The sequence below is a fragment of the Gymnodraco acuticeps genome, unplaced genomic scaffold (assembly GCF_902827175.1).
Source record: "Gymnodraco acuticeps unplaced genomic scaffold, fGymAcu1.1, whole genome shotgun sequence".
In the NCBI taxonomy this organism is placed as follows: domain Eukaryota; kingdom Metazoa; phylum Chordata; class Actinopteri; order Perciformes; family Bathydraconidae; genus Gymnodraco; species Gymnodraco acuticeps.
The window spans coordinates 1476998-1502175 of NW_022992284.1; the positions used below are offsets into that span (position 1 = coordinate 1476998).

The 25178-nt window shown below is 39.3% G+C and overlaps 1 protein-coding gene across 1 annotated transcript in view; it reads right to left on the bottom strand.

Annotated features, from left to right (window-relative positions):
* opn7b (opsin 7, group member b) overlaps nucleotides 1-25178 on the bottom strand; it is a 94376-nt gene that overhangs the window by 13116 nt on the left and 56082 nt on the right. Inside the window, exons 2-4 of the mRNA XM_034207448.1 lie at nucleotides 3853-3940; nucleotides 3533-3695; nucleotides 2124-2251 (exon numbers count right to left, since the gene is read on the bottom strand). Coding sequence (XP_034063339.1) covers nucleotides 2124-2251; nucleotides 3533-3695; nucleotides 3853-3940 — 379 coding nt within the window. The remainder of the gene's footprint in view (nucleotides 1-2123; nucleotides 2252-3532; nucleotides 3696-3852; nucleotides 3941-25178) is intronic.

Consider the following 25178-nt stretch of genomic DNA (forward strand, 5'->3'; position numbering starts at 1 on the left):
TCACGGGAGTCACTCCTCAGTCTATACCATGGTTTGTTTCAATTCATGTATCATTTAGTTACAAATATGTGATATATCTGAACAACAAAGTGGTCAAAAATCATTTTATTCATTTTTTGGAAACATTTTCATGATCGCTTTTTTCGTTTTACATTTATTGTCATTTCCATTCAGTCAGTCATTAAGTGCTATTAAAATGTTAATGTGCTACATATCCACACAAACATAGATAACATATCTATTTTTCTTCTCTCAATTATTTTATTTCTATTGTGCACTCTAATCAATATTAATCAAACTATTGTTCGTTTATACATTTTAAGAATGGCGTTTATCTTTTTTGAGAATGAGTTCTTATTTTATTTTATTTATTTGGGTCTACAACAGATGATACTAATGTTTGTGTCAGTAAATGTGTACTGACAGAGGCGGGGGTGTGTGTGGAAATAAGGGGGACAGAGCTGGCTGCTGTCAGACGATCAGCTGTGCAGCGTCATCACAAATGGATGTCGCTTCACGTGACGCTCCGGAGGAAAGGACGTCCCATTGCTCTTAAAACTCATTTCCCTGCTTCTCGTGGTTTCCTTGCGTCCCTCCATGCTTCCCTGGTGGGAGGGACTAGTCACACGGAAACGACGTAAGTGAGGGAAGCAAGGAATCCATTTAACCGAAGTGAGAAGGACCCCCTGCTTCTCGTGGTTTCCTTGCGTCTCTCCATGCTTCCCTGGTGGGAGGGACTAGTCACAGGGAAACGATGCAATTGAGGGAAGCAAGGATTCCATTTAACCGAAGTGAGAAGGGCCCATTGAAGTACTGCTGCAATGCACGCCCAATGACGGCACAAGATACATTTGATTTGTGCGTGCACGAGATGGAAGGCTGACAGACAGGGTGGCAAACCAATCCGTTTAGCTGGGCCGGCTAAACGGATTGGTTGTACTCTTTACAGTATTACGGCTTCCACAGATGACGTTTTTTTATGGATTTTTTGGCAAAGCACTTAAGATATTCATTACTATCGGGATGTTAAGAGCATTCCATGGAATATAACAAAAAGTGTATCTCGAGCCGGTTTCTGAAACTTACCTACCCCACCTTTAAGCGGAATAAATATTAATGATGCCCATTACCAATGAGCTGCTTGAGAATGTTGCAATCATCTGTATATTCAGTTGAAGAAATTCACAGTACAGTATCTGACAATTAGCAAGTGCAGTATGCATCATCAAGCTAAACACTAATTATCTGCCTGCTGCTTAATCAATTATGTATAGCATACATTACAATTCAAGTCACACACAATGTTGCTACTGAATGTAAATCTCCCCTTCACTCAGTCTATCATTCAATACCCACTAACCAGTGGTGGCAAGATTCTCCAAATCAACTATTGGATTTCACTCTATTTTAAGGTCATTATTTGATTCGATTTTCAATTTGAACATTATTTCCTAGCACCGACGGCTCTGCTGTTGTTCAAACGGCACTGTATTGTCTTTGAGCTGCCACCTCCAGTAAGATACGTTGTGTTGTTGTAGTTGTTTTTTTGTTGGATGTGAGCCTGCCTTCCTGTATCCTCACAACACAGCCTGGCTTTGATGGAGAGATGCCCTACATCACAAAGATGTAGATAAAAAAAAATACTTGGTAAAATTGCTAAAGCTTCTTTTGATTTCAATGATCAACTTGAAAGCTTAAAACTGAGATTCTGACATGCAGAACTTTTTCTGACTTTCATTAGATAAAGTAAAGACAAATTATGAACTCACAAATTGTAATTAATAAAACAATTAATTAAGCTCCGTTGTAGCCCTGTTTTTAGAGATTTGGGTATGAGGAAAAGAGAGAGGGTTTTATTTTCTGACACTTTGTGAGTTCCCTGACACACCGGGGACACATATTTATGTATAAAAGACATCAAAAAGTGCATTTTGCACAATAGGTCCCCTTTAAGATTCAATATGTTTGGCTTCAGTGGAGAACTAGAATCAACTCATGTTAGTATGTCTAAAGTACTTTTAGAACATTCCTCTGCTTTGAAATGGTATGTTGTTTTGACTAAATTAAGGATTCTATTTTGTACATAGAATAATGAATTAAAGCAAATAGAGTGGTGGTCCTACCATAGTTTGGGCAGCAGACCTTGAGCCAGCAGACGCTGGAGAGCACTGTGAGGTTGGTCAGACTGCACAGGCCAAACAAAACGCCACAGAAGGCATAGCCAGTGCAGATCGTCTTATTGAACAGCCACCTGGATGGAGAGAACATTTGTTACTGAAGGATCTTTTTTTCGCAACATTCTTATTGTGAAGAGAAAAAGCAGGTGCTACATTTTCGCACCTTTCCTCTTATTTACACAACTGCAGTGAGTAGTGATGCCTTTTAAACCTATCATGGCAATTATTTTCTTGTATTAGTTATCTTATTACATAATGCTCCTCTACAGGAATGAGGTCAATCCCACACTACAAAAGAATGTTGGTCTGTCCACCATCCATTACAGATATTTATTTATTTGCATCCCATTTATTTATTCAAATATGGAATTAATAATGTGAGTTAGGAGTACATATTGAAAGAAACATAATGAAATAGGAGGTAAATGATTATCTATTTGGAATAAGGTTTGACCTAAATGTTGTTTTGCATCTTAAATCTAAATCATAATTATCTTATTGATGTTTAGTCCATCGTGTCTTGTTAGGAAAATGTAAAATGTCATTATAATACTGTGACAGAAAAGGGTAAATAACTGTTTTTCAGCACTGACATGACAGCTGCAGATGGTTGGAAAACCCCCTAACTACAAGGTGGGCTGCGCTTTGTGTAGCCTGTTAAAAAAGTCCACAAATCGTGCACTGCTGCTTGTAGAGCTTAAAGCAGCAATTACCATCTTTTTAATAACACTGTCTCAAATAACTGTGTCAAAGGGTCGCTCACAATGAGGAACCAGAGAATAACCACGCAAGCTTTAGAAGCTTCATAGTGTATTTCATCTCACTGTGTTTTTAGCTGTTTTCAGTAAAACAAATTAAAGTCAAAACTCAATGTGTGAACTTGATAGTAAACGGATACAGTTTGCGACTACCTTGTAAATAGGTTGTTGTGAATGAACGGTAACATGTCATCCTACACTCTTTGAAGTTTTACCCTTTTTATATAATTATGTATTTTATCTCCATGAGTGAAAGTGTTACACAAGACCTCCTCCTGCTCCCCACATGTTTTATTTAAATAAAAAACAAGAATCTTTTATAGATGTACTAGTTATTTTCCCTTTATAATATTAAAATCTAGATTGAATACAGATATATTCAGTGTGAACAAAATCAGCCTTAAGAAATCTGTAATTAAAATGTCTGCAGTTCTTCAGATACAAAGAGGCACAACAGATCCGTGTCCTTGAAGGCAGCTCAAGCATCTGCTGGTCCCTCAAGGAAACATTAACTATGAAGATTACAGAGTCACATGATATTTTCATATATCATGTGACTCTGTATAGAAGGTGGTGGAATCTTGAATGGCCACTCACATGTGAGTGAATGCAGAGGGGATGGCGAGTGGGAACAGGGATATTGTCATGCCGAGGTCACTAATGGCCAGGTTAACCACAAAGAACTCTGCAGGCTTCAGGGTGGACTTCTTTCTATAGGCCACAAACAGCAGGATCCCATTTCCCAGTATCGACAGTACACCTAGGAGACAGAGTGCAGGATGTGCTGTTGTATATAAATCATCATCAGCTTTATTGAAGAGACTCAAGGTCCATTCTTAAAAGACATACAACACTCAAATATATATATATAAACACACACATTTACACAAATTAAGGCTTTATGGAATATCACTTACCCATAATGATGTATATAGTTCCCATGAGGATGTCACTGTCTTTCGATATTTTCGAAATGAGCAGAAATGCTTCGGAGGCATTTCCCATCTTGACCAAACATCAACACAGAGAAAAAGAGAGGGGGGAACACAATTGTTAGCTTGTTTGTTTCCACTTTAAGGCAATTTAAAAACAAACAAAAGCAAACCTCAGACAGGACAGACCACAAAGTCATTTTGTAAATCATCAGCCAACAGCTATTGTTACAGTGCCTGAAAACCAATTAACAACAATAAACACTGTGAAGCGCCATTAGCACAGTTTTTAATCAGACAACTGAAAAGCACACTTTGGCTGTTTGCCTTTCCATCTCTGATTGTATTATGTCTCTGGTGTACTCTTACAATCATATGTATCTCTCACTACCAGTTAATTTGTGAGAACATGCATATATCCTCATTAGTCAGTTATTTGGTAATTTTGTCACCATTTTGTTCAGTGATGGCAAAACAAACCATACTGTTAACAATATGTCTCCATGTTTTATAATTTGGAAGCTTTACACAGTCTCCAAGGTCATATGCTGCTTCCATGAACACATTAAATACCATCCTTCACTTCAAAATGTATTTACATTCACAGCATGAACCGCTGCCAAAACATATTCATTGCAGTTCAGGCATGTCGCTGAGGCAATCTTTTTTAAAGGAATTTATGTGAGAAGATATCGAGAAAATGTATTCATAGCCTTTCTATTTCCTCAACGACTTCACCTCTACGTATTGAAGGGAGTCAACAATCATGACATGTTTAATCACCCTGGGTTAAGAGTGATGCTGCTTGTATAGAAATCCTTATTACCGTAACCCCGGAGGTTATATTGAAAGAGAACTTGAGGTGAGGAAACAATTTGTTTATGCTTTTCGACATGGACTTTCTATTATAAATTCAATGTGGCCGGGGAGCCTGTAACACAGCATGTTAGAGAATACAGTCCTGCACAGGTTTGTGTGCAAATGTACTTGCTTCATTTGCACAAGTGTATACAGTATAGGGACTTGTATAAGAATGTGTGTGACTGTGTTGTGTTTACGGGTGTGGAGGTTTCAGATGTACAACAATCATCTGTGACAGTGGAGTCTTAAAGTGCAGGAGTGATCTTGTTTTGTAATATTACAATATGCTAATTATGTTACCTTTTTTAATGTTCCCACAGATATTCATTGACTGTGGAGAAAACGAAATGTCGATGCTTCATGAGGCCCAGAGGGGGGCTTAAGACGTCCCACCACCAGATGAGTACACAGTGTACATACGTGTAAGTAGTGCTGTATGTGTGAATTTGATGAAGAATGCAGACATTTTGTGCAAGTGTTACCTAAATACACATTTGTACCACTGAATTAATTTATACAAACAGTGTGCAATTTTGGTCAATACATATGTGTAACAGAATATGTGTTAACTACATGGTGTAATGTGAAATGTATACACTTAAATGTATACAATTATCAAAAGGTCCTGGCAGTAAATCATACCACATTCTGAAATCGAGTCACCAGAAGCTGTATCTGTGAAATTGATGTATAGTGCAGGAAAACACACATTTGCATCTGAAATGAAGTGCATTAGATGTTTAAATTAGCATGACATGGAAATACTCTATTCAAATACAAGTACTTCTAGATTATACTCGACAAGTACAGTATTTGTGTTGTTGTTATTTCCCCCACAGCTGGGACCATAGCTGCCATCAAATAAACAAACACTAATATATTACACACAAGTTATTAAGTTACATTGATAGTGGTCTCTCCATTAGCTGAAAATAACCGTAATCAGCAAGTCCTTCTGATGCTGTACACAACACAATTTCCACAATTATTATGTACTTGTAGAATAACACATATTGCAAATACGAATGCACAAACGGCATTATACTTCTCCCTCCTGTGCTCTGTGTGAATGCCTCCGGTCTTTACCTTCTTACTGCTCTTATGACTACAGAAAAGTCCCCTTACTTCCATATTTCCATAATAATATTTTCACTTATTATCCATTCTGTGCCTGAAAGACACATTCATTCAATTCCCTAATATGGAAAATTGTAATTTGTTGTGGTGCATTTATGCAGTTTTGCACAAGCGCAAGGTCAAACTGATCCAAGGTAAATTACCCTGAGGGTTTTTATACGCCTTAATGAGACTAAACATTTTATTCACTTCACATCACAGTTTGACTTTCAGATTTTTCTGCATCTTCTTTCTAAACGTTTACAAATGCTAGAACCACTTACCAACAACAGTTCTCAGACCTGCAGCATGTCTCTCTAATGTGTCTTTGGACACACATGTATTGTCATGCAACAGGAGGTGCTGTAAAGTTCCATAATAGCATCTTTTGTATTGCATACAGAGACTCATTTTACTTGAGCATCATGGTATTACATCTGTTTTCCCTTCACATCCCAGTTCTTAACTTAAAACTGAGTCAGACCCAGGGTATTTTACACTCTGTTTGATTCTCTAAACACATTAACTACTAGGCTTATGAAACTATTTTAAATCAATATCACTGACTTAAAATGGATGGTCATAAATTGTGAAAACTAGATTGTACCGCTCAAATAATCCTAAATAAAGTATCTGTCTAAAGCTGAGAGATTTATACTGCACCTACAAAGCCTGCCTGCCAGGCTATTTATTTATATTATTGCCCATTTTCCCTTCTCCTGCGTGCTCTCCTCTCAGCAGTGCCAGGGTTACAAGGGGAAAGTCTGGATTAACAGCCCCGCTAAGAGGATGAAGTCAAGAGAGAGACATTGAAAGTGAGCGACTGGCAGTTTAGGGAGGAACCCTTGCTCACCCCCATCAGTGTGAGAGTGGGAGAAAAGCAATGGCGAGTAGAGGAAAGCCATAAAGTGACTGTCAGTCTGTAGCTGAATGCTGGAATTGAGGGTAATCATTCTAAAGGACATCTTTGACAATATAAGCCTTGCTGTCATACAAAATGAATTGACAGTCTACACACAGACACACTTACCGAACAGAAAAAGAGGGAAAGATTGTCAAGGACAGCGAAGGAGACGTTGAATAAAGAATAGGAGTTTGTAATGAATAGGCGAGGACAAGTAAATAATGAGAAAAATCCTATAACTGAAACTGTCAGAAAGATGGGAATGAAAGCCGAATTATGTATATTATTCACAAGATGAATGAGAAAAAGGGACAAAGTCACAATTCAGTGAGCCTGATTACATCCACTCTGTAAACAGTAATCATTGCATACTCTGCTTAAGAGTAATGGGATTCACTCAGCAGAATACAGTGAAGAGTCGGTTTAGCTTTTCCTTAACATATACAGTATGGGATAGGCTACTGTATTGTTAATAACACACACATGCACTGATCCCTTGACTGTCCAATACTGCGGTACATGTGTTTAAATATGAATTATTACAACTAGACACCGACGTAGGTGTCAGATCTTATTTAACAACAAATGCAGTTTCCTTCTTATTTTCATATCCTCCTCCTCCTCTTTTCCTTATCTGATAAGTCTCCAGTTTCAGTGTTTAGCAGCAGTGGTTGACTGAATAATTGAGGAAAAAATAATGATTTGGGTAGCTTGTAAGACCATTTGATATCTGATATCAATGACTCCTCGTAAAGTCCGATTCACTTCAAAACATTACATCATATCGGATGTTTATTTTTCTTACAATTGGGATCATTAAGAAATCACATTTAATCTAAGCTAAATCCAACGTTAACAAAGAACAGAGGGTCACACCAATATTAACCTAAAATACAAAATGGAGTTATGCACCACTAATTTGTTTCTCAAGTGCCTTATTTAGCTAATTACTGTATATTATAAATGCATACATCATATTTATATTATGTCATATATATATATATATATATCATATGTCATATGACATATGACATATATATATATATATATATACAGTATGATATATGATGTCCTTTATAGATAATGACATTTCCTGTCGTAAAGATCTGGTCAAAGATCAAGCGCTATTTTCATAGCACACACACAAAATGCAACCCTGTTTCCTTTAAAATACATTCACAGTTACTACTAGTAAAAAGCACAGGGCTTTATGCCCTCATGAGGACTTTTTCAATAACAAACACCATCATCTTTTCTTAACTCGATTTCCAAAACAAGACGTCTCAGTTGAGATGAGCAGATATTATAAGGAAAAAATGAAACGATTTGCCAGTTGAGGATTGTTCAGTAATAACATTTTGTGATTAGAATTTGAAGATACTGTATGTATATGTAAGGCTCAGGATCACTACCACATTTAGACCTGTTCATTTTTTAGGCTCTTAAAACACATGGCACATTTTCAACAAAAACGTAAAAAATATGTGTAATCCCACCTTTAGAAGAAAGGGAGTTTTATCATTCTTTGACAAAACCTTTAGAAACAATTGTATTTATGGATTCGCTAATATATCCGTATCTGCTACATTAAGCCAATACACTGTGTTTGAATAAATTACAATCATTCCATCCATTTCCACAAGTCATCACTCACACAGCTTGCATCCGTCCTCAAACAAAACCCATAGATCGTTGATTTTCCTTTCACAAGTGACTGTTATTGTTCTGAGGAACTTTCTCCATTATGCTGTTTGCACTCATTAGTAGGCATACTGTGTGTTGTTATCAGGCAAGTAGCAAATGTCTGAGTTCAGTCAGGAGTAACCATACATTATCATTTCCATTATAACTTGGAATAAGGAGGAGGGCAAACCCCTTTAACGTCTGTTTGCCCACTCATCTGTGGAATAGCGTTTACTCTTATCTTCACGCTGTAATACATCTGTAATGCATAGTTTCTATTGCACATTTCAGTGGCGAGCCGTGACTTTTATACCTAGGCCCTCGAGTTATTACGTCACAGCGTATACTTCAGCGGAATATCAAAACAACAGCCCGGGGTGCAAAACGCATCAATGAAAGCGACCAAAAAACAACACCTGTAAATAACCCAATTTGTGTTCTTTGAAATTTAAAAGGATATTGCATTGTGTTTCGTTGCAGTTGTATGTCTTAAGTATAATTTGGCATGCTTTTATTTTGAAGGCGAGTTTACGCTGTTGACAGGAAGTTGTTGCTGCTATGGAAACAAAAAAAGTTTCACAGTGGGCGGAACTTGTCATAAAGTCCGTGATAATAAAACCCACCCATTTAGAGGGAAGATGTGATTGGCCAATTGTACTGTCATTTGACATTACTCTCTCATTGAGTTACTATAGCGGGCCCTCTGTGAATTTATAGCTGGACGTCCAACAGCTCCTGTCTTCACAGTACCTCGCAGAGACGAGCTTCTTTCATTTAACCCTTCACAGAAACTGAATAGGCAGATTTCGAAGGATTTATTTCTTTGGAAATGTTATTTGAAATACAATTAAATGAAGTTATTTTGGTAAAACTAATGAAAAATATAACTAAAAACATATTTAAAAAAAAAAAAAAAAAGATTTAAATATTATTTTGTAAAATAAGGGCACTGACGGCTCGCCACTGGCACATTTAAGGTTACATGAATATATTGTCTTCCATTGTGTTATGGAAAAAACAACAACATATTTTCACATCAATACACTACTTTTCTTTTGGACTATGACGGGAAATTTCAGTGAGAGACACCGACAGTAAATACTTATCTATGTCTGTTTTAGGAACAACCAGTAGGGTCCAACCAGAGGCTCTAATGCTTATTAAAAAAATAACAAATCCAAATCTTTACCTGACCTCCAAATGCTTTGAAATCCTTAAATCTATTCTAGGTATAAGAGGAATGGATAACACAATTATGACTGTTGGATCTTGTTGGATTTTCATATCGTATCAGAAATGGTTTTCTAAATCCTGAGTTAAGGTGTTTTATTATTCCAGCTGGGATGAAATAAAGACCTGGATTAACTTTCCAAGGTCGAGAAAAGATAGAAAAGACAGAGTTTTGTCTTACTAGACGGAAACATGACTGCAAAACTCTAGTCAACCGACTGAAAAGTGTTACATATTAACACAAGCACACACGTACTGTACAATCTGTAGCTGTGTGAAGTTGCCCTATTTACTCGGAGCTTGGAGCTTGGAGCTTATGGCGCATTTCCACTGCAGCGGGTAGCCCCGTTTAAGCGTCCTTAACCGTCCTCAAGCGGCCAGGCCAGTTTTTGGTGGCCCTTCCATATAGCCTAGCACCGGCTAGCGGGTACTTTTTCCCTCTTTTTCCGGCCCCATAAAATCGTGGTTCTATCAGACCAGGGCCAGGGCTGAACTAGTGACGTCAACACTCTCGACTGCTGCCAATCAAACCGCGTGCTTGTGTGTCCGGGGCGGGAGATTCATGTGATTGGTTGTTGGTCGAGTTTCAGACACGCCCGCCGGCAAGCTTCAACGCACGCCGCCATGTGGACGCTGCGTAATGAGTAAAAAGATCTCGCAGCAGTGACCTAAACTGTGCATGGAAATCTAGCCCTCTGGAGGGGTGGTGCATACATTTTAACCACCAAATCACCCAGTCCACAGTTTATGTAAAAGTGTATCTGAGCCTGATTTGCCATGTTTTCACAGCATGACACTCTGACTGAGAAAAGCAGAAATTAGGCAAATAATTGTTCCACACTGCTAGAAAGGCAAATAAAGAGCTAGAAAAGCAGGCATCTGAAAGAGCTGAGATCATAATAGAGTGAGCCACTTATAATAAATATGCATGATTATGTAAACAGTAGGGATGTGCATCTCCATCACTGAGGCCGATGCGATGCGCATCTCGATACGTTGCCACGATACGATACATTAACGATACATTTGAAACACCAGGCGATGCGATACGATTCACCCCTGTTGCGATACAGTTCGATACGATTTGATTCAACATTATGCGATTCGGTGCGATACGATGCGATTCAACACGATGCAAAAATAATGATACTTCAATTTGGTACGACAGAGGATTTTTGTTTTATTCCTTATATGCAGCAAATCATACATTAACAAAAAAGTGCTTTACATATTTGGTACTGCACATCCCATCATGCCGTTTATTTTTTTACCTTTAAAAGCTCTCCAGAGTACAATTGTATAACACCTCACAGTTAAACAATGTAAGGATGCATTGCTCATGATTAACAATGTGCAAATAACAGCTACCATAGAGCAATGCCCATACAGCTGCCAGCCTGATGTGCTTAACACTCATTCATAGGCTAACTCACCAGTGAGCAGAAAGCGGTGGGTTCTATATGAACAATAAATAATACAAATAACCTTTCACAAACAGGTATTTCATAACTGCTTACAGTGAGGAATACATTTTAAATTATTATTGGCCGTCACAGGCTGCTGTAAACTAAACACCACTCTCTCTGACAGAACACCTCACTGAGTGATTTAACTCATATGTCTAACTTTGAGGTTTCTCTTTTCAGCCGCAGACCCCATGTCGCCTCTTTATGTGCGTCGCTAAGTTCCTCGTACTACTTGTGTACTTTAAATCGGCTCGGCATCGTTAACAATTTGCGAGCGATTTTTCAAGTTGACCGTCTGTGCCGCGCACATATACCATCAGGACGTTACTGATGGGGTGCGGCTGCGGAGTGATACTGTGTGTATGCAAGCCCGCATCTAGGACGGATCTATGTATCATGGCTGTAGACCTGTTAAGTAATAAAGATACCTCATACAAAAGTCTACGGATACCTTATTACTCTCCATGACCTGGGTCAACTATATAGCCTAGCATAAAGGACTGTTACACCGTCTTTCTTGAACAATCCGAAGTGTTACCAAACGTTTGATTTGTAGGTATTTTTCGGTGCGCTGTGTTTCTCTTTCTCCTCGACTTCCGTGTGTGTTGATAACTGAGACTCTCGGCCTCCGTAGTGGCGAAGCAAATATCAAAGATCGTCTCTGCTGAGCGTTGACAAGGTTAGGGGATTTTATATGAATGAATCGGTTTTTTACCGATGCAAAGACGCTACGCCATCGATGCATCGCGAGTTCAACCCGGTTCAACCCAAACTGTAGCCGATGTGCGCTCTTTCAACCGGTGCACTCGCATCTTGAACGTTTATGCCGGTGCACCGATGCGAATCGGTGAATCTTAACATCTCTAGTAAACAGGACATGAGTGATTATCCTGTGTCCCCCAAATGTTGCTGATGAGAGGGATTCAGAAAAGGAAAATCTCTCTTTTTCTCAACCTTTTTTATTCTTCTCCTCAATCTTGTGAGTCTTAGCCTTCTATGACCTGAACCCGTCACTCATCCTTTACTGCGTGATTAAATTATAAACGAGGATGCATGTTTTTGCCGTCCTGTAACAGAAACACGTTTCCACACCGACCTTAGCACACCTAACCAGTAGAACACAAATATAGTACCTTTCCCAGGAAGTCCCCTGAGTTTTGAAGGGTGACCTGAGATCACATGTTTACAATGTAACCCTAAAGGCACGGACACACCAAGCCGATTATCGGCGTTGGTGGGCGTCAGGCCGACGAGGAGCGTCGACACGCCCAACTCAGATTGGTGTGTCCCGCACCGTCGGGTCTTTTCAGCCGGGCCGACACCTTTTCGAGCCAAAGGCAGTCAGCAAAAGAAATGCATGCGCAGTTCGTACGTGCTTCTTGGCCGTCGGCTGAAGTCTTTGCGGTGTGTTCCAGTGCGACACATGGCCAAAACGCAGAGACGCGATGCGACGCAACAGTCGGGGTCCGTCTGTGTCAGTTCTTTGTTGTCAGATTGGTGTGTTCGGGCCTTAAGGTTGATAGCAGAAAATGTTGCCGATCAATCTTCCTTAACCATTAGTGATCAATTCCCAACCTTATTTATTCAAAATCAATACCCAACTCATTAACATGTGTGGTCAGTGCCTTACTTTAATCAGTTCCTTGGGTTACCTTATAGACACGACTTTACAGCACATCACGGAAATAATCAAGAAAGCAGTGGAGTCAGAAACTCCAGCAGTATATCTAATATCATAACTCACAGGCTTATAGTCACAAACACTTTTCAGTATGCATCAGCAGCTGTTCATGGATCCTGCATTAGCCACAATTTCAGAAAACATCCTACATCATTTCTGTCAAGGCCACTTCATCAGAAACACATATCCATTTTTAATGATGGAATGGAATATAAATTGCTCCAAATGGCCTTCATAATCGCTCGCTCATGTAATTCCTCAACTCTGATCCTTATGTCACTTCCAATGATTTGTTATTTGGTTAGCGAGGGAACGACACCAGGAAAAGTAAAAAATGCTTTTATATCCACCCGATATCTCTACTTGCCTTTGACCGTCTCATATTTCATTGTTTTTGTGTTCTCCGTAAAGGTATTCATTCATCTAGCCCCCTCATAAAACCTTGCCTCTCTGTTTTCATTTCCCTGGTATCATTTGTTTGGCTGTGAAAGCATAGTACCTCTTTTTGCTTCTTCCAAAGATGTACATCTCAATCTATCTGCCTTTTCCTAAAGGAGGCCAACTGTTAACATTCACTCACATTCATTCAAAACCGAACAAACACAGATGCTTAACTACTGTTCCCCAGACGGCTGAGTGTGAGAGTATTTTTATTTTAGGGATTGTGAATCTGTTCAAAGGCCATGCAAAAGCATCAGCGATTTGGAGCCATGTGTTAATATTTGCTTTTGTAATGCATTGATTAACACACATTTCACGTACAACCTTGATTCCATGAACATTTTAATTTATAAATCAATGTATAATATAATATAAACACATCATTTTTCAAGGCTTCAAAGACTTCGGCCAAAGATACAGGATTAAGACATTCCTCATCTATAAGCTACTAAAAATAATCTTCCATTAAGCAACGTTTTTCAAATAGAGCCAATCGACATGTCTCTCGAATCAATTTAATAGATGACTCTCCTTCTAATTTACCTCAAGAGAATGAAAGAGGGGGCAATACTCTGTAACTCAACCTCATGAATACTAATGAAGTGAAATAATCATTACAAGATAGGTTGAATAGGTAGAAAATGACGGGACTAAATGGGCCATTCATTATTGAAGAGCATGGTGTTTTCTCTCATTTGACATACATAGAGATGGAGATGATAGAGATTATATGACAATCTTTTAATTGTGTGTGAATTCAAGGCCAGCACATTATGGATAGTGCTGTTTATTGATATGCACTCGATTTCAAGCCTTAAATAACTATGCTACAGCATATAAATGTTGCATAATATAAAAAACATAATCCTTTTTTTCCCCTTTTGCACAAGAATCATCCCGTCATATAAAATGACACAAACCACCGAAAGGTGCATTTTGTGCATGACCTGCAACCAAACATCATTTTTTAGCACGCAAAGCGTTTGTGCATAACAGCTATCTGTCGGTGTGTGACTTGACTGTCTGTTGACTTGACTGTAGGTACGTGACTTATCAGCCAGATAGAAGATTGTTTTGGCTCCTATTCTTAAACTGTATATCTTCCCTTCATGTATCCCTCCTGCAAACACTCTTCTCTATCCTTCAGTCATCTATCCATTTAGCCAACAGCTCTCCTTTGAATTTCAACCCAAGTTTATGCAAATTACATGTGTTGCAGTTGTCTCTTGCACTTGGCATGCTCTGTCCATTCATAATCTTCATCCATCTGTCCACAAATGGCTCTCAAATTGCACAATGCTCAAACATTGAAATTCTCCCATCGGTTCATCCTAAGTAGACCCGCTGCCCTTTGAAAACTCAAGTCTTAGACATTTCCATATCTCAGAGCAAGATGTGTGTCTTTGTGATAAACAAAACGATGACATGTAGATATGTGCATGTCAAAAGAAAAAGGTTACACTTGGGTTTTATTGCTCAGAGGATTAAGAATACGTTGTTTAAAGTATTTTTCGTCATTTAATGTCTTTCAACAATAGTAACAGTAGAAATAAAAACCTAGCTATTTGACTATTGCCATCAGCAAAGTTATTGATTGTTTACTTTGAAAAGTTTTCAGGGTTCAAGACAAGTTACATCTCTGTTATGTTTGCTAAAGAGTTTTGGGCCAAAGGACAACAAACATTCCTCCTCCTCCATAATCACCTTCTACATCGTCTTGTCTCTGCCTTATCCTTCCCATTTGCTCTTTCAAGCCCTTTTTTATTTTCAATCTTATGTCTTAATGGGAGCTGTTAGAAGCGCCATGTGCATTAACAAATGGAAAACTCCCTCTGTTGACATTTTGATATGGCAATCTAGTATGGTGACAGCTTGGTATACGAATGAAGAAAAACATGTCGCTTTGATGGGCACATTTTCAAATGGCTAACGCAGCAGCATGTGTCACAAACAAACAAGCAGGTGTTTGATAAATAGCAAACTTCAAACCTGAATCTCATTACATGCAGGGATAAGCGCATACATAGAAAACAGATGGGAAACAAACACATCTCTCAAAGATAATGAATAGACACATTTGCTTGTTTCGTTATGTCTCAAAAGTATTTTTACTGTTGAAATGTCTAATTGCGTTACTGTTATTACAAACATCAAAACAAAACAAATTCTGAAAAACAATCTTAAGCATGATTTGTAAGAGCATACATGTTTATAATGTCATGTGGGAAGTGCACAGGGAGTATTTTACCAAACATCGTTTAGGCTGTAGGGTCAAGAACATGACTGTTTCCTCAAAGCAATGTTCAGGTTGTTGGGTATCTCTTTCGTTTCAAGTCCCCTAATTAAAGTGCAGAATTTGTTATGTTTTGTTGCTAATCATCAAATCTTGCCTGAAGTCTTCACTGCTCAGCCTTTGTGCACAGTGCTCTCAGCTCTGCAAACCGGTAGTTGCAAACCATAATAAGCATTCTGGGTTTATCTTATTATGTACTGAAGATAAGCATTAATAAAATCACACTTTCCTCATTCTTAACAACAAAGTCTTAAATAGGCTGCAGATGAAGTACTCTGTTGTGCCCTCTGTGGGGTAACTCTTTCTTCTAGTAATGGAATTTATTAATAGCTTATTTGTTTTGCCTAATAAGTTTTGAGACTAATTTAAATGCTGCCATGTTACTTGAAAAATGGTTTCTGTGTGAAGGAAGTGCTACTTTTTAGCTACATGCAAACCTAGGTAGGTGATCAGAGGTGAATGGTGGGAGAACAAGTCTAGTTAAACATCTTTAATAAAACATCTTGTGAAGTAAATAGTTCCCTTTTTAAAAATGTATTTTTTTGCATATTCATAGTTTGCATTTTTTCCAATGTATGATTCCGTTCAAGGCCTCACCTTTGAATGTGATTTAAAAAATGTTAAACTAATTAACTTATTTTAAAGGATAACACATATCAGACCTTATTATTCAAGACAGGTTTTAAATGAATTAAAACATGTATTGAGGGTTTTATTCAAACAGTTATCTTCCATTATTAAGTTGGATAAAAAAAAGTCACTTGTATTGAGACACAGTATCCCACAAATATCTACACTCTTTTTTCTCGGAGGGCTTTACAATCTGAACAACCTCTTAATTTACCTCTGTGTTCCAGTTAATAGTGGAGAAACCAAGCTGCCATATTTACAGCCATATTGTATTTGCCCATTGCAGACTTATTATACTACCTAAGGACTATTTAAAGTTTAGTACATTTTGCTCTCTGCTCTTTCTCATTCTCGTGTCATGGCCACCTGCATTGCCAGAAGGGCAATCATCTATCAAATTGTACTTGAAAGCATTTGGCAACACACAACATTATTAGGCTGCCAATCCTCTCAGATCATATATCAAGTTTGGAGTAGAGAAAGCACAGTATAGCGGTGAATAAAGGAGAAGTGAGTTCAGATACCTGATTTGGAAATAAAGCGGGCTCCATCAGCTTTTTTGTTGTGTTTTGTGTGACGAAGGTAACTTCGTCACTATGGACTAACGGCTTCGGGCCGGGTAATATTGCACATGTGGGTTTGCACAGGACAAATGTCACTCAGCACTTTAGTGAACAGTTTGCACTTTATTAGTGTGATTCGCACAGTACAGTTAAACATTGCATATTTGCACATTTGTATACTATTTATTGATGTAGTGTTTATTAAATGATTAAACCGTATTCAATTGGGATGTCGTCTGGCAGACGCTGGTCGGGCTCCCGGATCCTTTTTATCGTTCCGGATGGGGTTAAAGGAGCAGGTTGGAGGCAGGGGTGATTTGTTATCATGTACATGTGTCTTGTTAGTTTATAACGGTTTTTCTTTTCATGCATTAATTAAATATAATGTAAGTAAAGGCTGTTTGTCATTCTCCACTAAATGTTTATTGGGAATGAACTAGGGTCCTTATCTGAGCTTAACATCTCTGCACATGCCACCCCTTTTGATGGGTCTATAAAGGGTGGCATGTTGGGCTCATTGGGGAGGGAAATAGTGTGGGAGACAGTCATTGGGGGATATTGATGTTGTCAACCATGTGCGAAAGATGAATAAATCCCCACACCGGGTTGTATCAAGACGTTCTGCCTCTGTCTCCTTACTTGGTCGGGCCACTCACTTGTCAGCTTCACATTTTGTAAATCACATGGCCTTTAACCAATGCTACCATTCATACAGCAGGAACATGGTTACACAATCTCAGATGGGCTTTCCACTCACTGCAACTATAGTGTAGCGGCCAAAATCATATAGAACTAAAACAGATAGTTAACTTAACAGCCGCTGAGGCACTAGTTAGCGGATCTTACGCAGGGCAATGATCCAGGTGCAGACAAGATTCTCCGTTGTGCATTTTATTCCTATAACAAAATACAATGAACAGGTTTCCTATATCTCTTTCCTTAAGCCTTCCCCTTGTGTAGCTTGAAACACCCTGGTAAAAAACCGTTTGCCTACTAGTGCTCTGGCTCCCACCACCCACCTGTCTCCAATATATACAATTACACCAGGTGCTCTAATCACAGTGCCCAAAACATGCCTTCAAAATAAAAGCATAGAAACTACTTTAACTTATGAGACTAACTAAGAATACATTTACAATAAACACTATAAAACAGCAAGAAAATAAATGTTAAACTATTAAATAATATAAAGAGATATATATAGCTCCAACATTTGGCTCCCCATCGGGGAATCGAACCCCGGTCTTCTGCATGACAAGCAGAGATACTGTCCACTATACTAATAAAGCCACCATAGACAAATAGTGCTGTTTGGGATTCAATAATATACAGTCCACATACACTAATCTCTCACTTGTCAGAATCCAAGTAGCCCCACAATGAGAGAAACAGAGGGAGATAAAAATACAATACAAAAATGAATAGACCAGAATGTTATGTATAACATCTTGGTTTCTGGCATGTGGCTGAGCCCAGTCAAGGTTCTTATTCTCCTAGCTGGCATGCTGAGATCTCAGAGGGAACAAAGCTTTTGGAACGGGATTCCACTACTGACAGTATATAAACAACAGCCACGTAGCAACCTGTCAGGCCAAGATTAGCTTGGCAAGTTCAGCAGTTAGACGAGAGTGAGCCAAGTGAAGAGACAGGTGCAAGACCTTCTAGGGCAGGCAGGAAGGGACCGACACACACTCGCATATACACTCTCAGACAGGAGCCGTGTGCAATAATGTTTTTCAAAAGTCATTAGCTCCTTAGGCCGTGTTTGAAATTGTCGAGCGTGTCTCATTACTTATCAGCAGTGTTGGGACTAACGCGTTACAAGTAACGTGTTACTGTAACGCCGTTATTTTTGACAGTAACTAGTACTCTGATTGATTGATTGATTGACAAGTTTATTAACAGCTTGTATATTGGGTACAGTACAGTACAGCTCAAAACATACAATTGTTAAGGGGATGCAGACCAGAGAAAGACTTTCGTCTTGTTTACATCAGGGTCCCCCATTTCCAATTCATCATGTCATTTAAGACATATAAGACATATTTGACATACAGATGGCTTATTTACAATTTACATACAGGTGTTTTTTTTACATACAGATTGCTTGTTTACAATTTTCATTTTAGATTTCGTTCTAATACATCCTAACCGGACATTTAAGACATACCAAGTCTACAGATATACAGTTAGTAACAGAGTCTAAAATGCGAGTATATACATAGATGGGGGGGGGGGGGGGGGGGGGAAGCTGTCCATTGAACGACAGGTTGAGATTTGTACCATTACCGGGGCCAGTTTTGCAATGCTCTCCCCCGAAGGTGCTCTTTAAGAGAGGTTTGAAGGTAAGTATAGTTTTACTTTCCTTTACAGTTGTGGGAAGAGCGTTCCACCTTGATGTGGCATAGTTGCGAAACGTGTATTCCCCTTTTTTGTGCCAAATCTGGGTTTCACATGATTTGTGGAGCTCCCTCTGGTGTTATGATCATGGTATTCCTTGACCTTTGGGAAGAATTTTGACATGTACATGGGTACCATAGAGGTGTAGTGGATCTTGTAGACCAGGCCCATTGCAAGTAGCTGTACTCTGTCGTCTACTCTAAGCCATCCTAGGTTGTCAAAGTGGGCAGAGGTGAGGTGGGTTCTAGATGAAAGGTCAAGCAGTAGTCTGACCAGTTTATTTTGCGATGTTTGAAGTTTTATTTTTAGCGCCTTGGAGGTGCTATGGTACCATGACGTGCAAGCATAGTCATAGTACCCTTGAATGAGTGCTCCTGCCAGAGTTTTCAGGGTGTTTTTGTTTACCAGAGAGGAGATCCGGTATAGGAATCTAGTTCTTTGATTGACTTTTTTTATTACATTGGATGCCATTTTGTCACAGGAGAGGTTTGCCTCAAGAATAGATCCTAGGTATGTAATTTCCTTCTTACTTGTGACAATAATGTCGCCCACTGCAACTGAGAAGTCGTCGGATTTGCTGAGATTATGTTTCGAACCGAAGAGAATGGACTCTGTTTTACCCAGGTGTAATGATAATTTATTATCGGCGAGCCAGGTGCAGATTCTGCCGAGCTCGGAGCTGAGGGTTTTTTCAACCTGCAACCTGTTCCGGCCAGAGACCAGCAGGGCTGAGTCGTCCGCGAACAGGAACAAGTTGCAGTCACATGCTGATGACATGTCATTTACATAAATTAGGAACAGTAACGAACCTAATATGCTTCCTTGTGGAACACCACAGCTCACTGGGAGGGGGGGGGCAGAGTACCGTTTACCTCCACCATCTGTTCTCTCCCCTCCAGGTAGGATTGCATCCAGCTCACCGATAGTTTATCAAAACCAATTGCTTTTAGCTTGTCAATCAGAATGCATTACTTTTTAAATTCAGTAACTCAGTTACCGTTACTACATGGTGCGTTACTCCGTTAGTTTTTTTTATATAGTCAACAGCCAGGCGAACAGAGATGAGAACTGTACTTAAGTACAGTACTTGAGTAAATGTACTTAGATACTTCCTGTGTCACATGCGGAGACGGGCTGTGGGCGTGTTTGTGTTGTTTACTAACAAGTCTATCATGGCGGCGGCGGAGCTCAAGTCTAGTTTCTCCACCTGGAGATATTCTCACTATTTCACTTTTGTCGAGCACAAAGAAAAGAACGTTTTAGTTAAATGTAAGTTGTGTCCTGGCGGGTCAAAGATCCTATCTACTGCCCAAACCAGTAATTCAAATCTCTTAAAACATCTGCAAAAACAACATGCTGGGACGAAGCTAGTAGCTAAGACCACAGAGACTCAGCCGACGCCACTCCACCTCCACCTAAGCAACAGCGGCTGGATTTTAACCAAGGGACTGCTGGCCAGGGAAAAGTCGATAAAGCCATTGCACGGTATGTTGTAGAACACATGCAGGCTATTGCTACAGTGGAGTCACCCGCTTTCAGGGAGCTAGTTAGCATGATAGCATGTCCGGGCGGCACACGGCATATGGGACGGAAAACCTTTTCCAACTACCTGGAGAAAGAATATACAGAAATGGAAAGCCAGCTAATATCGATGCAATCCAGATTGCATATAATGCATGTCAAGTTGATCAACAGATTGTATTATTCTCCAATGCAATAACAGTACTGAAAGGAAGGCTATAAGGGCAATAATGGTAGCCCTTTTTTCAAGTAACAAAACGTTACTTTTCACAGTAACGCATTACTTTTGTGTGTAAGTAACTAGTAAAGTAACTGAGTTACTTTTGACATTAAGTAACTAGTAATGGTAACTAGTTACTGGTTTTCAGTAACTAGCACAACACTGCTTATCAGATATGTAAAAATGACATTTTAAGAAATAAGATTGATAAAAACTCTTTTTTGTATACATCTCATGATGCAGCTCTGTTTAGCGGGTGTTTTACTACTAATTATAGCCTAGCTCAGGGGTTGGCAACCCGCATGCCCGCATGCGGCCCTTTAAGCCCTCTGCTCTGGCTCCCTCGAGCTTAGACAAAAATAAGAAGGAAATAAAATAAAAGTATTTGTAGGACTATTTATATTTTGTTGCATGGTTGAAAATGTTTCGTATTTTGAGGTGATACTGTGACACATAAATAAAAAACAAAACGGTTTTTAATTAGGTCAACTAAAATATGCGTCACATCCTGCTACGGTCCCGCGCCAGCGCCTTTTCTTGGAGGCGAATAACCTGACCCCCGGCTCGATGAGCGAACTATGGATAAATCAAAGAAAAGTACCGGAGGAACACAGGATTTAATTATGCGTGGACAGAGTTATATGCTTTCACAGCAAACGATGCTGGTTTACCGGTATGTTTGATATGTAGAGAGAAGTTATCAACGGTGCTGCAGCCTTTACGTATCGAGGAACAACAAGGGAGAGGAAGACAGCTGACGATCTGCAGTCATAATTCAATGGGGTATGTAATTTATTTCAGAAAACACTTTTTGTTATATTCCATGGAATGCTCTTAACGTCCCGATAGCAATGCATATATTAAATGCTTTGACAATAAATACATACAAAAATTAATCTCTGGAAGCCGTCGCGCTGTAAAAAGCACGACCAATCATCTGAGCCGGTGTTCCGGATTGACTGGTTCCCCGATCAACTGGTTGACAGATGTGGAGGCGTGGCCTCGACTGAAATACACATTTCGATCGCTTCTTCTGTCGTTTACATACATCTTTTGGTATATTTGGCTGGATAGGAACACTTTGATGTACATTCAGTTCCAGTGTGTGAGGTTGTGCTTACGATGGCAATATCCGGACGCGAACAGCGAGGACTACAAAAAGAAAAACGAGTTGATCGGGGATGTCTGTTCAAAACATTGCGAGCTCCAATAAATCATTTAAACCAGCTATTGTTGCCAGACTTATTTCTGAATATCGTTCTTAATGTGATACCAAGTCCATCTGATACCTGTGTACACCTTCAGACAGCCTCCAAGTGAAGCACATGTTATTTACTCACAGTTTGAAAGCAGCGTGGAGAAGTCCTTCAGCTGTGTTAAACTGTGATCGCTCGAATAAATCCTTAAAACCAGCTATTGTTGCCCGATTTATCACTGAATATCGTTCCTAATGTGATACCAAGTCCATCTGAGACATGTGTACACCTTCAGACAGCCTCCCAGTGAAGCGTACGTTGTTTACTCAGAGTTTGAAAGCAGCGTGGAGAAGTCTTCAGCTGTGTTAAACTGTTCCTCTCAGGTAAACTGTGATTCGCCCATGGGAAAATGGGATCCGCCCAGATTAAACTGTGTTACGACTTCTGTGGCTATCTACCAGCGATCATGTTTAATATGAAAGACACACACATATACATCCCTTATAAAAACGGCATTCTGCAGCACTCATCCAGATAACATGTGACTGTTAACTCGTTTTGCAAAGATAGCAGCAGAAATGTCATTGCTGCATGTGCAGGGATATTAGACTTTAAAATGCTGATGGGTCATTAATGTTGGTCTCGGCAAACAATATTAGGAATCCTCTATTCAAACCACATAATATTCAGTGTCCATCGACATGAAAATAACAAAAAAGTTCATGCTGGACTCAAACCCGAGTCCCAACCATAGACTGTACAGGGTCCCAACAACAAAGGTCACTCCAGCCCTGCGCGTTATGAGTGCGCCACAGATCAACACGACGTATCGAACCACCACACTATAATATTTTAAATTAACCTTGTTAAAAAGTTCCAGAAAAATGCAACCCGACCATCATTTATAATGTGAGCGAATGTACACTTTAAGCCATATAATATACATATTATAATATAGTATACTGACTGAGGTCTGTATCAAGCCTCATTAAGACCCACCGAGATCAGATATCCTAGTTTATCAGCCTGCGAGCCCACATTATGTTGTGATAAGTGTTAGTTTTACATATAAGTGTGTTAGGGTTAATCTAAAATATTATAGTGTGGTGGTTCGATACGTCGTGTTGATCCGTGGCGCACTCATAACGCGCAGGGCTGGAGTGACTTTTGCTGTTGGAACTCGGGTTTGAGTCCAGCATGAACTTTTTTGTTATTTTCATGTCGATGGACACTGAATATTATGTGGTTTGAATAGAGGATTCCTAATATTGTTTGCCGAGACCAACATTAATGACCCATCAGCATTTTAAAGTCTAATATCCCTGCACATGCAGCAATGACATTTCTGCTGCTATCTTTGCAAAACGAGTTAACAGTCACATGTTATCTGGATGAGTGCTGCAGAATGCCGTTTTTATAAGGCATGTAGATGTGTGTGTCTTTCATATTAAACATGATCGCTGGTAGATAGCCACAGAAGTCGTAACACAGTTTAATCTGGGCGGATCCCATTTTCCCATGGGCGAATCACAGTTTACCTGAGAGGAACAGTTTAACACAGCTGAAGACTTCTCCACGCTGCTTTCAAACTCTGAGTAAACAACGTACGCTTCACTGGGAGGCTGTCTGAAGGTGTACACATGTCTCAGATGGACTTGGTATCACATTAGGAACGATATTCAGTGATAAATCGGGCAACAATAGCTGGTTTTAAGGATTTATTCGAGCGATCACAGTTTAACACAGCTGAAGGACTTCTCCACGCTGCTTTCAAACTGTGAGTAAATAACATGTGCTTCACTTGGAGGCTGTCTGAAGGTGTACACAGGTATCAGATGGACTTGGTATCACATTAAGAACGATATTCAGAAATAAGTCTGGCAACAATAGCTGGTTTAAATGATTTATTGGAGCTCGCAATGTTTTGAACAGACATCCCCGATCAACTCGTTTTTCTTTTTGTAGTCCTCGCTGTTCGCGTCCGGATATTGCCATCGTAAGCACAACCTCACACACTGGAACTGAATGTACATCAAAGTGTTCCTATCCAGCCAAATATACCAAAAGATTTATGTAAACGACAGAAGAAGCGATCGAAATGTGTATTTCAGTCGAGGCCACGCCTCCACATCTGTCAACCAGTTGATCGGGGAACCAGTCAATCCGGAACACCGGCCTGGCTAAAATAACTGGATGGCCTAACTGCCTGTCAGCCTTCCATCTGTGCACAAACTTATCTCGTGTCCTCATTGGTCATGTGCGCGTTTGTGTGTGTTGGAGGAGGGACTCTGTAAGAAAGTCTGAAGGAAGAGGCATATTTTTTCCGGTTGTGTATTTTCAAATTCTAGCACACTCGAGCTGGTTTCTCCATTCTTACGATTCCTGTGGCCTGTGTATTATTTGTAATTCTCCTTATAAGAGTTATTTGTTTCATATTAGAGGTTAACAGTTTTATATCATGTAATAAATAGCCTAATAAATGCAAAAAAACTGTAGTTTGTCTGATATTACAATAAAAAACTATTAAATATGTTTTGCGGCTCCAGACAAAAATTTTTTTGGGAAAAAGGAGCAAAATGGCTCTTTTGGTCAAAAAGGTTGCAGAGCCCTGGCCTAGCTAAATGTGGATGTACTTTGCTATTTGCAAATATACTGCTAGCACAGTATGGCAATCTATAATATCATTATTAGATTTGATGAGATGTGCATTAGCTTGGATGGAAGAGATATTAAAAGCTAATTACATTTCTGAAATGTAAGTCATAACTCCTCTGAAGATGATTAGACCGTCATCAAACTGGAGTTATTAGCTTGTCTCAAATAATGTTTCTCAAGTAAGAGAAAAGCCAATCAGAAATCACACAGCTGAAACATTTACGTGTACTCCAGGGCATACTCTGGTGAAGTGGTTGGGTAGTAGGAACTAATGGATTGATTTAGTAATCTCTTGATCTTCATCAAATATTATGACGGAGATCAACAGAAAGATATTGACCCATATGATAGATTGTAGAAGTAAAAATGTTAATCCAATGTTGTCCTATCCACACACACACACACACACACACACACACACACACACACACACACACACACACACACACAC